Source organism: Bombus vosnesenskii, unplaced genomic scaffold (genome assembly GCF_011952255.1).
Source record: "Bombus vosnesenskii isolate JDL3184/JDL3185 unplaced genomic scaffold, Bvos_JDL3184-5_v1.1 scf7180000014105, whole genome shotgun sequence".
Lineage (NCBI taxonomy): Eukaryota > Metazoa > Arthropoda > Insecta > Hymenoptera > Apidae > Bombus > Bombus vosnesenskii.
Genome location: NW_022883371.1, coordinates 4,410,932 through 4,426,998, shown reverse-complemented (window position 1 = coordinate 4,426,998; position 16,067 = coordinate 4,410,932). Strand labels below are relative to the sequence as shown.

At 32.1% G+C, this 16,067-nt stretch overlaps 3 protein-coding genes across 4 annotated transcripts; 1 reads left to right on the top strand and 2 right to left on the bottom strand.

Annotated features, from left to right (window-relative positions):
- Positions 1-53: 53 nt before the first annotated feature.
- Positions 54-3,608, bottom strand: LOC117239594 (armadillo repeat-containing protein 5). The gene is made up of 6 exons (XM_033505304.1): positions 3,198-3,608; positions 2,850-3,070; positions 2,042-2,764; positions 1,797-1,972; positions 1,442-1,655; positions 54-1,376 (listed from the first exon to the last, which is right to left on the bottom strand). The coding sequence occupies exons 1-6, from the start codon at positions 3,444-3,446 to the stop codon at positions 443-445; spliced, it is 2,517 nt and encodes an 838-aa protein (XP_033361195.1). The 5' UTR covers positions 3,447-3,608; the 3' UTR covers positions 54-442.
- A 984-nt stretch (positions 3,609-4,592) lies between these two features.
- Positions 4,593-11,348, top strand: LOC117239747 (active breakpoint cluster region-related protein). Of its 2 annotated transcripts, none has more exons than XM_033505570.1 (13): positions 4,593-5,226; positions 6,089-6,563; positions 6,669-6,903; positions 6,993-7,272; positions 7,351-7,530; positions 7,620-7,835; positions 8,009-8,128; positions 8,198-8,442; positions 8,517-8,814; positions 8,973-9,255; positions 9,338-9,608; positions 9,725-9,896; positions 9,998-11,348. In XM_033505570.1, exons 1-13 carry the CDS (start codon positions 5,113-5,115, stop codon positions 10,412-10,414), a joined length of 3,306 nt encoding a protein of 1,101 aa, XP_033361461.1. In that variant the 5' UTR covers positions 4,593-5,112; the 3' UTR covers positions 10,415-11,348. The 2 variants fall into 2 exon arrangements, with proteins under 2 accessions (XP_033361461.1, XP_033361462.1); XM_033505571.1 differs by having other exon boundaries at positions 4,594-5,226; positions 8,517-8,778.
- Positions 11,349-12,839: 1,491 nt separating this feature from the next.
- On the bottom strand, positions 12,840-15,740 carry LOC117239749 (dopamine beta-hydroxylase). The gene is made up of 10 exons (XM_033505572.1): positions 15,404-15,740; positions 15,167-15,320; positions 14,918-15,064; positions 14,587-14,834; positions 14,369-14,522; positions 14,008-14,271; positions 13,677-13,907; positions 13,458-13,586; positions 13,205-13,379; positions 12,840-13,115 (listed from the first exon to the last, which is right to left on the bottom strand). The coding sequence occupies exons 1-10, from the start codon at positions 15,556-15,558 to the stop codon at positions 12,970-12,972; spliced, it is 1,803 nt and encodes a 600-aa protein (XP_033361463.1). The 5' UTR covers positions 15,559-15,740; the 3' UTR covers positions 12,840-12,969.
- Positions 15,741-16,067: the final 327 nt, after the last annotated feature.

Here is a 16,067-nt window from a genome sequence, read left to right as displayed (position 1 = left end):
TATACATGCATACATGTTTGTGTATGTACACGCACGCATGTAATTATTTACAATTATCAGCATTTAAATATATATTTATAATTAAATGATACTTATAAATTGTATATTTATACATCAATTCCATGTCTTAAAATATATTGACAATAAGCATGATCAAGGTATTGTACGAATCAAATGTTTCATTATGTAAAAGTCTCATTAAGTGCTTTCTACTTAAAGAATGTTGATTAAATGATTAAATCATCATAATTATAACAGTTGCTCACGCCATCGTTAGTAAATATCACTATATCACAGAGTGTTTCGATGTGGATAGTATAATAAAAAATAACAAAACATCGTTATTCATTCTGTATTTTTGATTTATTTCTCCATAAATTTAAGCATGCCCGGTTTTAGTAACCGTATCGAAACACCCTATATATATGAAATTAATTCGTCATTAACGTTGGCACAAAACGCTGTTGATGATTTTTCTTATTTCGTCTAGAAATTCCTGAAAACTTTCGGTGGTAGAAAAATCTTTAAATGCTTGAACTTTTTCAGGCTTTGTCATCGGGGCTATCAGAAACCTCTTCACGCAAGAGGATTTCAGTTCATGGCACGAATTCGCTTTCGCCCAATTCCACGCTTTACTGAAGTTTTTATAATTTAACTGAGAAATAGAACTTTCTGTAAGAATATCTGATATATCAGCCATAAGAAATTTATCAGCCAATAGCACGGCATCTAGTAATGATTCGATAGTTCTATTTTCGAAAGTTGCTCCATTAGCAGCTAACAATAATGTGTTAAGAGCTTCTTTCGATGTGTTTCGTAATTTAACACGTTTCTTGCCGGATTCTGAAAAGTACCCTTCAAGCATGGCGGAAAATGCATCCGATTTTTGACACAGCGTTTGCCTACAAGCGTCGACAGTCGTACCGTCGTCCAGTTCAAATGTAACCGTTGCAAGTTTGGGATGATTGTCATATACTCTTGGAAAATCAGTCGAAGCAGTGTCCGTGATTTGACACTTCTCTATAATCTCAGGTTGAATTTCAAGCGTGTTTGCCAGTCGACAAATTGAACAAATAGCGTTTTCGTGAAGAACATGTTGTTGGTCGGATAGAACGTGAAATATTAATTGAAGACCACCATGATTGTTCAGTAGCGATTTTAGAATATATCGCGACTTGATTACGAATGGTATCGAAACTGCGATAATCAATTTATGAGCTTCCTCTCCGCGAAGCAGTATAGACGTAAGTTCACCTACTGCTCCGCCGGTTTCTGCTAAAACACATAACTGTCTCATATATTGTTCCGAACCGTACAACGTTTCAGCTTCAAAAACGAAGCCTTGTTTTAACAATGGCATTAAATACGCTCCATTCCTATATACAAATTTTTTTATTAAATAACATAAGTCTTATAAAATGAGTGTTATTTTATTACTTACCTTATAATTCTAGTTAAAATTCTAGATGCTCTTGGGTTTTTCGCGTGTCTAATGTAAGCTGATAACGCTTCAATGGTTGCGGGATCGGCCAACCGATCAATTGGATCATTTGAATGACTTAATCGACTTAGTAATACTAATGTCCACACATTTGCATACTCCCACACATTCGACGATTTAGTTTCCTTTCCTTCGTTCTGAGACTCTTCTATATCTATAGTTATTGATTTACAACTTTTTAATGACTCAACTTTTGCTTCGGGTTTTAAAAAATTAAGTGTAAGTTATTACTCCCAAGTGTTTTCAAGATGATTTTATAACAACTGTCACAAAGTACATGTATAAACTAATTTACCATCTTCTGTATCCATCATCTCTGCATCACTACAAACTGGACTGTAATTATCCTCGTCACTTTCGTCAGTTTCAATAGAATCATAAAAAGGTAATGGTGGTGTACTAGGAGGTGAAGACGAAACACTAGTAGCACTTCCTGGACTCCAGTCATCTCGATAATAGTCTGAACTAAATCTATAAATAAACAAATTTTTAATTTACGTTTTCTATAATATAGACATAAATTAAATTTTACAAACATACCTTCCTAAATTCGTCTTATTGTATTTTAATTCCGTTTGTCTACTAGGAGGAGAATCATTTTCTCTTTTCTTTGAAACGTTTGTTCCCTCATTAGATACATCTTCAGTTACCATTTTTTTTAATCTAACAACTAAAACGTCAAGCAAACCATTTTTTACCATTATTGTAATGCTTGGATCATCATAAACAAATTGTGCTAAAGCATGTAATAACATGGGATGATATTTTTCAATCTTAGTATCTTTTAGTAAAGATAACATTAATTCTAAACCTGATGCCATCTTAATTTTCGCACGATTTACAGCTTCTCTACAGAACAAACATAAACTGACTAATGTTTCCTTAGATAATTCCAAACGATCTTTAATAAGGGCAATAAAACTTTCAATAGCACCAAAATTCCCTAAAATGGGACGATATTCTGCAATTTGGCAAAGATTGTACAAACACCTAATTGCCACTTTATTATTCATGTCACAGCATTGCACAATACTCTTATAACCCTGTATGTCTTTTTCTCCTCGTAATTGTTCTCCAACTCGTGGATCCAATGTGGACAAAAAAGCACATATGGCTTTTAAACAGGTTTCTATTAGCTCCATATACTTTTTATCTGATTTTTCTGATTTTTTTTTTGTCGATACTAATATATATGTAATTCTAAATATTACTCTAGACTCTAAGATTTCTTCTCTACTACCTTCATATGTATTCCAAATAATCCTATAAAAAACGTATACAAATTAATTAAAAATACCACTTAGTACAAGGATATTATTTTTTGTTATATATATTCATTTTGTAATACCTTACTGCTCTGATAGCCATTAAGTATATGTACACATATGTATCTAATTGTAGAAGATTAATCAAAGCTTGGATTGCACCAGCTTCACATAATGATTTTGCATGCCAGTCACATTCAGATAAATTCCCGATTAGTCTGCAGGCACGACAGACCATACTACTATTTAGTTTCATATATTTTACTATAGAAACTACATAAATTGCTATTCTAGAGCCTCTGACCTAAAAAAAGATTTGTGCTGCATTATTATGAATAAGCGAATTCCATAGAAAAAATACTTTGTTTATAAGTATATAACAGATAAATTTTATCAACTGATTTTAAAAATGAAAATAGATATATCTGTACCTTTTCCCTTGCATCTGAATTCATGCAAGCATTCGCTAAAATACTCAGTGTCATGTTTAGTGCTTTTATATTATGAAAATAACGAAGTAAATTTACTAAAATTTCTAATCCTCCATCTTTGACAAAGTGCTTATAGCATCTTGAATCATCTTTAAGTCGTTCTAAACATGACAAAATCCCGCTTTTTGACTCCAATTTTATGCATTTTACTAATTCTGGTAATATCAGGCAGTTATGTCTCTCGTCCATAATAGGTATTTTTATAAATAAGTGGAAAAATTGATGAAAATTCGTTAATTTTCTAAAAGAAACATAACCTCTAAATTGTACAGCCACCGAGGTTGACAGCTACACGCGTACAGCAACTTACAAAAATAAGTGAAAAAAGATTCAGTTTAATTAATAATTCTTCGTTATCAAAATATGTTTAGAAAACGATTATACAATATACATAATCATAATTTGATATCTAAATTTACAATTTTGTAAAGATAATTAATTAATTATTTTATAGAATTATTTTTTTAAATGTCCCGCTATTTGATTTTATTTTTGAATACGCACACTGTAGCGCTACAATGCTTTCAATGGAGTTAGTAGATATTAGATATATATTATACAGGAAAAGTGAGGAACATAATTGAAGTAATCGTGAAGCATATTAATGATTCGAATAAGGTATTTGACAAGCATAATAATTATTAGTAAATGCTATTAATAACAATTATATATATATTTGAGTATTTATTTATAAGTGTTTTTTATCATCTGTTACTATATATACATGTTATTTTTTAAATTTATTTAATGTTTAATTGATCCCCTCATTTTAGTAATGGAAATATGTTTCAAAATGAATTTAAAGAGTATGTATATTATAATAAATACAATATTATAATTAAAAAAAATCGATGTAATATCAAAAAAATTATTTTTGTTATTCATCTACATATGAAATATACTTTAATAGAAATTTTATCAATATTGATTTCAAAATAAACCAAATTTTCGTTGCACTTTTTAAGATGGAATTACTTTCCCCTATATTTTCTAGTTAAATTGCAAAGGTTTATACGAATTTATATTTTTATAAGGAAACGAAATCTAGGTAGATATTTATGTGTCACTCTTTAAATATTATAATGAATACTTTACCCTTTATATTGTGAATATTTTATGCATTATGTGCATTCTTATTGTATTATGCGCGTTTAAATTTCTTATAAATGCATATAAATATACATAAACAGCAATTCTAAATCATTACGTAAAGTTATCGTCATATATCGTTATAATATATCTATTACTTTTTTCCAGTGAATATCTCGAAAATTAAAATTCATCGCTAATGTAATGTTGCAACGGAGCGAAAATTTATTTATACCATCGTAAAAAAGTATAATTTTTATCTGTCAACGAAGAGAAAAATGCATAATTTTAGCTGCATTTCGTAAGAAATGAATTTCTATTTTGCGTAAGCGCACCGTGAAAAGTATCATCATCCGTGAAGCGCACCTGCTGCGTCTAAGGAAGGGCAGTGTCTGTGAATAAAGTATAGCGGAGGCGTCAAAATGATAGGAGAGGGCATGGGGATCGGACCGTGAGCTACGCAGGAGATGTCGACAAGATGACAGCGGTTGTATGACGCTCGTTTCGTTGATTCTTCGGGTATAGCGTTATAGCGTGTACCGGAAAGGAAAATCGTTCACGAACGAAACGAACGACTTATGCCTCGTTACGGTGACACGTCCGTTTCAATAGAATCTCTGTGTCAAAACGAGATCGTGATCAGGCGTATTCGGGTGAGAGCCACGACCGCCGCCGCGCCCGTGCAATGTACACAGCGGCTTGAATCGTGTCCGAGATCATCACTGTCCCCGAGGAGTCCTCTCTTTAAAGGGCCTGGAGTAGAGTAATGAGCGTTTTCGGGGATTTCCAGCGTGTCTGGGTACAGAGATTCCCGGACAGCGCCTTGCCGGCAGCTTGGGAAGAAGACGTCAGGGCCAACCTAGTCAAGCATAAACAGAAGGTGAGAATCCAGTCAGGAATTCTGTTATTATCTTCTAATTGCAAAAGAATTTTCTTCGATGAAGTTTTCATATATTTATATTACGATTTTTCTGTAGATATATTTATTTAAATAAAAATTCGAAATATCAGACACATGGGATATCAAGGGATATGTTTTCTTGCATTTTGAATTAAGTAATTTAACATAGCTGGTTTTATTTTAAAAGCTATAATATATTATTTATGATTTATATATGATACATTCTAATTCTGTACTATTAATGGAAGTAAAACCAAACAGGAATATTATGTCTTGATATGATTATCTTGATGCCAATTATTTCTTAGAAATAAATAGTGGAAGAGTCAATATATTGAAAACTTTAAATAGGATTTATGTTTTTAAGGGGACTGTTTAATAAATTGTTAGTTCCTTATTACATAAAACTTTCCTCCTTGCTGAGGTATTGGGAGCTTTATTCTATGAGTCATCGTATTAATTTCTTACTTAACTGGGAAATTAAGCTAATTTATATTTAACCATAATTGATATTTTTAATGTGATCTACTATTTATGTTCATTATATTGGTTTCAAATAAATTTAAAAATTTTGTTTACCTTACATATAAAATTTCTCTATATATTATCTATTATTATCTATAAAGGAAATGAAGCCATTAAATATATTTAACTATCTGCTATACTAAGAACATCATTTCTTATTACTAAATTTCCTTATACAATATATTCTCACTGATTAATCACTCGCTATTTACTTCAATTTTGTTATGATCTACTAAGGACACAAATTTATATTATGTATATTTTATAATGTAGCTACATAAAAAATAGTTAAACAGAATCATTATTATTTTCACAGGTGACTGCTTTGAGAGAAGAACTTGAAAAGGAAGAATTTTATGTGGAATATTTAGAAAGGTTATTGGCTGATGTTGAACGTCATAAGCAATTAGCAAATAGTAATATTACAACTACACCTGAGAAACAACAATCCACAGAATCACAAAATCAACACAGTTGTTTAGCAACAGAGAATAATTTGGGAGATTCTACAAGCTCATCTAATGTTCAACATGTGGAATCGTTAGCTCCACCTCTTCCAGCGCGTGAAGATATAAGTAAATTTCAGGACAAGTGTGTTTCTGAACTAAGTTCTACTCTTAGTACAAGCAAAAGACCCAAAAGTGAAATACCAAGGAGTCCTGATAAAGTGCCTGAACTTAGAAGAAACAGTGACCCAGATGTGCCAAGTAACTATGTCACTGTAATTGAAGTGACAGGAAGCTCAAAGAAAGATAAAAATGAAGAATCTCTTAAAGAGGAAGATGAAAAAGGTATTATATTTTTTCTATATTATAATTTTATAATTTTATAATTTTAAAATTTTATTTAATAATTTTAATTGTATTCGTTTCATCTATATTAATAATTAAAAACAGATTTAGAAAATGCAGTTAATGAAGATGGAGAGGATGGTGATGCAGAGGCATCAGAGGAGGAACCTTATTATGATTCTGTAGCCTTAGATCAAACAGGAGAATATGTATATATTGATGCACGTGTTCCACCTGTTGGAAACAATAATGGCAGTAGAGCACCACCCAGAAGACCGCCCTCCTTACCTGATTCTCCAGGGAATCAGAGTAATTATGTCAACATTGATTATTTTATACAGTAAGTTATTTGTATCTGAACATTATTGGTTTTAAAATAATTTTACATTAAATATATATATTTACAAATATACATTTGTTTATTTACAGACATCGAGCGGCAATGGATAGTGAGGATGAAGAAGGTGCAAGTCCTGCACCACCAATCTTATTACGTGCTCTTAGCACGGATAACGAAACTGGTAGTAGTGATGCAGAGCCTTTAAGCCTAAGCGAAGGTAGCTTAGAATCTCCAACACCAACTACACCTCGTCGACAGGAGAAAAGTAAAGACCGTGAAGATGATAGAACGTCTATGATTAAATGCATCGTAAACTCGGTGGTAGAGAGTGAAACTATATATGTCGAATGTCTAAATGTAATGTTACAAGTATGTAATATATCTATCATTTTCCATAATATGCATATATAACATTACTTTGATTAAAAAAGTATATGTTGTTTGTAGTACATGAAAGCCATCAGGGCAACATTAACAACATCGCAACCTGTTATTTCTGAAGATGAATTTGGTACGATGTTTTATAAAATTCCTGAATTACATGCACTACATCAAACATTTTTGGATGGTCTTAGAAAGAAACTAGACAAATGGGACAGTAAAACTACTATAGGTGAACAATTTAAAGTAAGAACTAAATATATTAATATATAAATATTGAGAAATTCACACATCCTGCCCTCTTATTAATATTCCATTATGGATTACAAATTAAGGTAATGGCCAGCAATATAGGATTATACGGAGCTTTTTTACATAATTACGCTCGCGCTACTGATACTGTGCGGAGGTGTTCTGCACATTCGACTCAATTTGGTGAAATTACAAGAGATATAAGACTCAGAGGAATTCCAAAAGGACCAGGTTTATCTCTTGAAGATCTTTTACATAAGCCAGTAGCGCGAGTACAAAAAAATGCGCTAGTGTTGCATGTAAGTATTGTATAGTTTATACTTTTGTTATATTAACCAAAGCTATATAGGTATAGATATACATCACAGATAAAACGTTGATTGGATAAGTTGATAAAATGATGTGGAAATGTACTTCGTAAACGTTATCTTATCTCAATTCGCATTGATAATTGTGTCTCAACTGATTGTAGGATCTCCTTAAGCACACACCAGTGAATCATGCAGATCATGCGCCACTTTCAGAGGCTCTTGGTATGACTAGAAATTTCCTAGACGAATTTAATATTATTCAGACGAAGTCAATGTTTCCGGTAAATAAATTATATTTATAGCTACAATAATAATTAATTTAGTATTTTATAAAACTATATTATTTTTAGAGTCATGATAGAGCACAACGGAGATTAGTAAAAAACTCGTTTGTGGTAGAACTGTCTGATGGTCATAGAAAGTTGAGACATCTTTTTCTTTTTAATGATGTAATTGCTTGTGCAAAGTATAAAGCTTCTGGCAGAGACAAATTTACATTTGAGTTGAAGTGGTATGTACCAGTGGCAGAGGCGGTAGTGACAGAAGATGGCATTGAACCTCGTGAGACTAGTCCAGCTAATGTTGTAGCTTTGAGGTACATATAAAAGTCTATCATTTACTCCTAATAATAATGTATATGTATAATAATAATAATTTATACATATTCAGATCACAAGCATGTACAGTACGTGATCAGATACTATGGGAAGAACGGAATGATGAAAAACGAATTAGACTCGGTGGTAGAGGTTCAGAAAAAAATAGGAAGAAACTTGCTGAGCTTGAAGCTCAATTAGTATTAGCATCCCCAAATTTAGTATTACGCGTTGCGCACAAAAGTCAACATCGAGTACAAAACTCGTACACATTCTTTCTATCCAGTGAATTTGAACGTTCTCAATGGGTTGAAGCGGTGGAGGCATTGCAACAGGTAATGCGTTCCCATATGTACCTAGATAAGTCAAAGGTGCGTAATTCACAGATTTCGAATAAATAAATAAGATAAAGATATGTAATAATGCACTTTATTTAAATTCAACACGAGGATGCAAGTAAAGATATTAGAAAAAAATGATCATACTAATCTAATGAGAGAGAAATGAATGGCAAATGATAATTTTTTAGGGTGGACAACCTCCAGGACCATTACCTTTATCAATGTACGAATTACAGGCTTGGGTTACAGCTTGTCGTACTTACCTTCAAACAGATATGGGAAGTTATTTACTTAGATCAGGACGCGATGAAAGTTTATTATTAGGCGATCTTCATTTAACTTTACTTGGCTTGACACCACCTGGTTTAGATAGAGTAGGGGATCTTTATATTATTGTGGAAGTTGATAGTTATGGACACTATTTTAAACGTGCAAGAAGTCGAGTTGCGAGAGGCCAAGCTCCAACTTGGGGTAAAATTTTATTTTTATAAAACTTCGAAAGTTGAATAAATAAGTTTTTTTTAATTAATTACTTAATTTTCACTTATTTAAGGCGAAACATTCGTTGTGGAACTAGAGGGAAGTCAAAATGTTAGAATTTTGTTGTATGAAGAATGTGGAACGCGTTCTGTATTACGTGGCAAATGCATACAAAGATTAAGTAGATCTTGGCTTCAATCAGATCAAGTAGAAAGGTCATTAAATTTAGGCCCAGCTACATTAGATGTAGCTCTTCGTTTTGTCCCAAGTGAAGTGACATTAAGGCGGGTACCATCTGCTAAACCTCAAGGTTTATTTGGAGCTAAAATTCAACAAGTGTGCAAGTATGTTTTATGACTTTTGAACTATGAACTATGAACTCTTATTTAAATCTTTTGATTATATATTTTTATTAAAAATTTTTTCATCTGTATTAAATATAATTACATGTTTTTTATAGACGTGAAAAACGCGATGTTCCTTTTATTATAACCGCATGCGTTAGAGAAGTAGAAAGGAGAGGAGTCGGAGAAGTGGGATTATATCGCGTTTCTGGTTCAGCTTCTGATTTAACAAAATTACGCAAATCATTTGAAAGTAATTCGTACGAAGCAGAACAACTGCTTAAAGAGGTAGCCAATACATCACATAAAAGAATAAAATCCTTTCTTTTTAAAATACCTCATTATTCAAAGAGTTGTGTATTAATATGAATTTATTTTTATATTTTTAGGTTGACGTTCACTCTGTAACAGGTGTGCTCAAATTGTATCTCCGTGAAATGCCGGAAGCTCTCTTTACGGATGCTCTGTATCCCGCGTTTTTAGAAGCTTTCCAAACTGGCGAGTTATCAAAAGGTGCTGCTCTCAGAAGAGTATACGAAAGTCTACCAGCCGTGAATAAGGCAGTTATCGACTTTCTACTTACTCATTTGATACGAGTTAATAAACACGAGGCCCAAAATAAAATGTCTTTGCACAACCTAGCGACAGTATTCGGACCGACGCTTCTGCGTCCTGGTACGAATTCGCGATCTGATGCAAAAAGTCGAGATCCATTAGCTGCAGGGACCGTGGACGTGATGGCACAGGCCGGTATACTTTATTGTTTCTTGCAAATGCATATGCAACAGAACAATCAGTCACTCTAGTCGAGAGGTTCTTGTTGATACATCGTAGCGTCAGCTGCTTTTCGCGAGTCTCATTGGAAATTAGGCTCGCAGCAACTCACGTTGTAATGTAAAATTAACGATTTTTTATAATATATATTTTATTAGTTTTGTGACGTATCGTTTACACAACGCTGAATTAGACGCATAAGTAGATAGGCTTTGACAAAATCCTGAACGATGAAATTCCTCTTGTATTGGTATGCATATGAATAATGTAGCAAAGTGGACTTAAAGAACACTTATTGTACTTTAAGCTCCTTAATATATATTTTATACTTATATACCCGCGAAGTCTTAGCCACGATCTCTTGTTATGTGATGATTCCACGTAAAACATTTTTCCAAAAAAGAAAGCTACGTTGAAGAAAAAATTCTTCCCGTGAAGTAGAATGAGAGAGTGAGAGAGAAAGAAACATAAATATGGAATTCCGGTCGTTAACGCATCCACGCTTTAGAAAGTAAGTATTTTTTCCAATGGAGCGTGTTCCTAGCAGAGAATCTAAATTTTTTTACGCATATGTCCACAAAAATGTCCACGTATTCAAAACAATCACGTTCCTAAATGTTTCAGGAAGCACGTTTCTCGAGATGTGCAAATCAAAGCTTCTAATAGTATATGCAAAATATGCTGGCTATATTCCATTTTGTCACTTGATATTTATGTTTTCTAGGAAAGCCACATTTTTCTGCCGATTCTATTCTTTATAAGAATATCTTTAAAGAATTCTGCGTTCTCGAATTTTTGTAAGAAATATCGCGAAATGACTTAAATTCAAGTTTCTAACATTTAAGCTGTGGTTAGACTCGTGTTTGTTCTTTTATTCAAGTTGCTTAAGTTTGTAATAATAACTGTAATAACTTCGATATTTTAACGATCTATTTACAAAATTAAAAAGGAATACTGTTTTTAAAAGGAAATTCTTTCAACCCTTGGATAAATTAAACATAAATATTTTGTATATGCAATTTTAAAGTATTATATTTTATTATTATATACACATTTATATATTACATATATATATGTGTGTGTGTGTATACATTCCTTTGCAATATTGTCAGTAAGATATACAAATCATTTTAATCAGTTTCTGTTAGCAACCATTTTTTAAATTTCTTTTCTAAATCAATGTTTTCAAGTCTAAGTACAGCTTAATTAAGTACCAAAGAGAAAAATTCTCTCCCATACCTTCAATAGAGAACTATGGTTAACCCTTTGAAGTATATCAGATTAAAACAAATCATTTTGCAAATTTTAAACAAAATTTTTTCACTTTTTATCTACTAGGTAGATAATGATATTTTTTTACTATTATATAATGCAGCTAATCAAGTCTATATCTTCATGTTCACTAGATTTTTAAAAGAATTGTGCTTTACTAAAAAGGAAGAAGATACCATTTTTGGAAATATATACTTCAAAGGATTAAAACACACAGAAGTGCATTTGGCAGTACAAATTTAATACTCGATAGAATTCTGTGTTACATGCTAGGATGTTTGTGAACAACTTCTAATCGAAGTTGAAAGATTAAAAAATGTAACGAGAGCTCGATCAAAAGATCGTACATAAGGGTCGAATGAAACAAGAGAAAAGAAACGAAGAAACAAAAGAATAAATTGAAAGAAAACAGAAATTAAAAAAGAACACATTACGTTATTTTTCCGGAAGTGATCTTTGCGCTTGACGAGCGAACAAGGCAACTATTGTGTGCGTGATTTCAGCGTGTACGTGCGTGTGTATGTATGTATGTATAACCCGCCCATGTGTATTATATCGTAAATAATTGGATATCTTTAATTTTTATATCACATTTAACGTTAAGACGCGTCCCTCTTTTGTACATTCGTAAAATGTGTAAAGACAAAGTTTCAGCTATCACGATTTATTATTATTATTATTATTATTATAACTATGATTATTTTTATTATTTCATATTTTACAAATACCAATTTCTCATAGAACAAGTATTTGTTAACGAATGTTCGATTAAGCTAGCTTATTCGCAGCAAGACAATGTACTGCCAAAAAGGAACCCTTAAGATGCATAAATATACTGGAGGTTTATAAACTTTTATATATCGATAATATGTTTACCGTTTTCCCAGGGTACGCTTTTTAATAGTATTTCAGTTTCTTTCTTTTTTTGGCTTACACAAATACTACATTAAATTTAAACACCTTGTAGTGTAATCCGAATTGTTTTTCTTTCATTCTCTTCTTTTTTTTTTCTTTTGAAAAACTATATTCTTTTAAAATTATGTAATTAAATGAAACAATCTTAAAAGAATATAGATAAAGTGAAAGAGCTGTTAAATAATGTGAGTAAAGAAGTATTTTATTTGTAAAATATTTTATGCGTAAGCTGATAAGTTATACGTTTATGGAAACCATTGTAAATCCACATGAATTATAATTATACTTTATTTCGTTTATGTTTCACTAATGTTCAGACTTGTGTATAATCCGTAGACATGAATTTTGATTTCGTTAATATTTTCGAAAATAGATAACAGTATGTAACAGAAAAAGAATTTTATATAGAATTTATTATTTCTTGTCTTAACGACGAGTGTGGACAATTTCGAGCTGGTGGAGGTAAGGGTAGTTTGACTGGTGTGGCTGGTATGTTGTCCCATAATCCAGGAAGTCGAGATCCATCAGAGCCATTGCATTGCATTCCTGATCGAATATAGATTAAAATTTCCAATTGAAATATCAAAATCAAACTTCAGATGCTTAATACATTAATAAATTAAATAATTAAGAACCTAATGGTGCAGCTTCATATAGATCATGTAAAGCTTGTACACGAACTTTGGTCCATTCTATACTTTCATAATTTGCAGAAATTCCATTATCGACACTAGTTGGTTGATTCTCCCATTCCCTCATATACCGGAAATAAGTTCTCAGTGCATCGTCGCTAATAGCACTTTTGCAAACCTAAAACAGATTGAATATTTCTTATAATTCTTCTTATAATTTTATAATTTTTTATAAAAGAATATTAATATTTCATACCTCTAATCGAGCATTAGGGTAGTAGTGAATATAATTCACACACATCTCATCGGAAATGGCGAATCCACCAAGAGTAATATTTTCCCTATCCATCGTATTATATGTGCAAGTTGTTATTAACGAATCTCCCTATCATTAATTTACGTTAAAATCTATTATATGTACATAATATAATGGAGTACACGTGAAATATATAAAGTATTAGATTTTAATTCTTACAGGCAAAATGGTAACAGGTTTCGGTAAAAGACGAATTTCTTGGAAATGAGTGGAATAATGATTGTCATAATTTAACAGAGGCAGCTCCTCTCCATCTCTAATATGACGAGTAACAACTTTTACGCCTGTTAAATGTGTATGAAGTTGGGATGCGAAAATATGTATTCCTTGTTGTGGGAGACCAACACCTGTACATTCTTGTATACAATGTCCTGATAAAATAAAGGCTTCCTACAAAAATTTTGTTATTAATTCCGATTTTAGTAACATATATTATAATATATATCTGTGCATATATCTTTGATTAATTATATGTGCAATGATTCATTACTTGTCGTGGGGGAATTGCCATTTTATCAGTATATTCTAAACCCAGTTCAATTACACCGGCGTCATATTTGCGAAGACTCCTAGTAACGATAAAACGAATTCCTGAAGAATCGACGTTCCCATCCTGAAGTTCGGGATTATTATAGTGAACTTCCAACATGACATAAGGATTAAAATTTTGGCCACCGATCAAAAGACCAGCTTCCTCTGGATAAACGAAAGCATCTGCTCCCATTGCCCAAGCTGCCAAGACTTTTTTACATACCTAAGAGACGGAGTAAAAAATAAAATGATTCTAGAAAACATATTTAATTATTTCTAAAGGCATAAATGAAGAAATCGGTCTAAGAAACTTAACGCACTTGAGTTTTTTCCGGTCTATCAGCTCCATCACAAGGACCATCGTACATAGGAATTTCAAGAGCCACTGGTCCAGCACAATGGAAAACTTCCATATGATGAACCAAGTGTTCGTTACCCGTTTGTATGACTGGGCCAAACTGCAGAATGTGATGTCTAGAAATAATAGTTCGGAAAAAGATTAATTCTGGCGAATTTTGTTGCAGTCTAATAGACTCACTTTTGAGACAAAACGGGTGGTAATTTTTGTATGCGACACCAATAAGTCGTTTCCTTATTTGGCACTTTTACATGATCAGCCAACATTTCCAATTGCCAGGCATTCGATGGAAATGTTGGTTTCTTATGGAGTACCCTGATCAATTCTGTTCTGGACATGCCAGAAGCTTCTGCATCTGATACTTGTAAACCAGCCAAGGACGACAGTGGTCCCAAACCTTCTAACCATACTAAGTGCGTGGTCCCTCTCTACGAATTTTTAAATATTTTTTTATGTCAAAGAAAAATAATCAAATGACTAATATCTCTTATTAATTTCATAGTTAGTTTACCTCCATGATGTAATCATTTTCATCGCAAGTATCGAACTTCCTGGTGAAGGTAAACTTCGTGACGTTTCCTCTTCTTCTCCACGCAAAGTTCTCACAATCCTGTTGCAGGTCGAGATTTAATTTTCCTTCTTCATCTGCCCACGCATCCTGAAATTACAATATAATGTAATTGATATAAAAATTATAAAATCGATAAAAATGGACTTATCATGTTTTCTCGTGTAATTGTTAAATGTATTTCATGATTACCTGTAACTGAATTTGTCGGTGCCAATCAATCCACAGAACGCAATAATCGGCAGGTTTTAATTCACCATAATTCGAGAAACCGATGGCAAACCAAGTATTGTCGACACCTATATAGTGGACTTCCGCAATTATCATTTCGCTCATAAAATCAACCCTAAAAAAATTATTCTTCAATTTTTTAATTATTCCTCGGTGTATCTGTTAACATTAAATTCAATTAATATTATAAAAATATACCTCCAATGAAAAGTGGCTCCTGAACCAAGCGGAACTGTATGAACATTTTTCCTGTTCGAACTGTCTTCGCTATTCTGATGATAATCATGCCAGGATAAACACGATACATCTTTTAAAATTGTAAACAAAATTAGTAAATAAATTTTCAAAAGCATCTTAGATTTTAAAATCAGTGGATTTTCTACTTGAAAAATCACTCGTTTCTGATTTATAATTTATTAGATGTTATATGTCTTTTACTCAATTTTGAACTAGCTTCACAGATATTTCCATGATCCTTTACCTTCCTATCGCCAATTTCTACTAACAGGTTCCAAATGATCCGAAAAGATGAAGACTTCGTATAACACTGGTTTGCCGCCGATTCTCTGCGGCGCTCATGCGCGATGATACTACATCATAATATGTACACACACAATCATTTCATTTATTAAAAAAAAGGTAAATAAAGAAACACTTAGTAATTTTTAGCTCGTAAAAAGTGTAAGGAAAATTAAAAAAGTGCGTACTCGAATGATTAAATTCTTTTAATGTCATAAAATTGATATATACTAAGTTTGTAATAGATACGCATGCGCATATGTGAATACTACTTCGAAATTGTGCTTGTGAGTTAGAAGAACTGCAACAAAAATGTAAGTAGTAATTACTGAAGAAAATTATA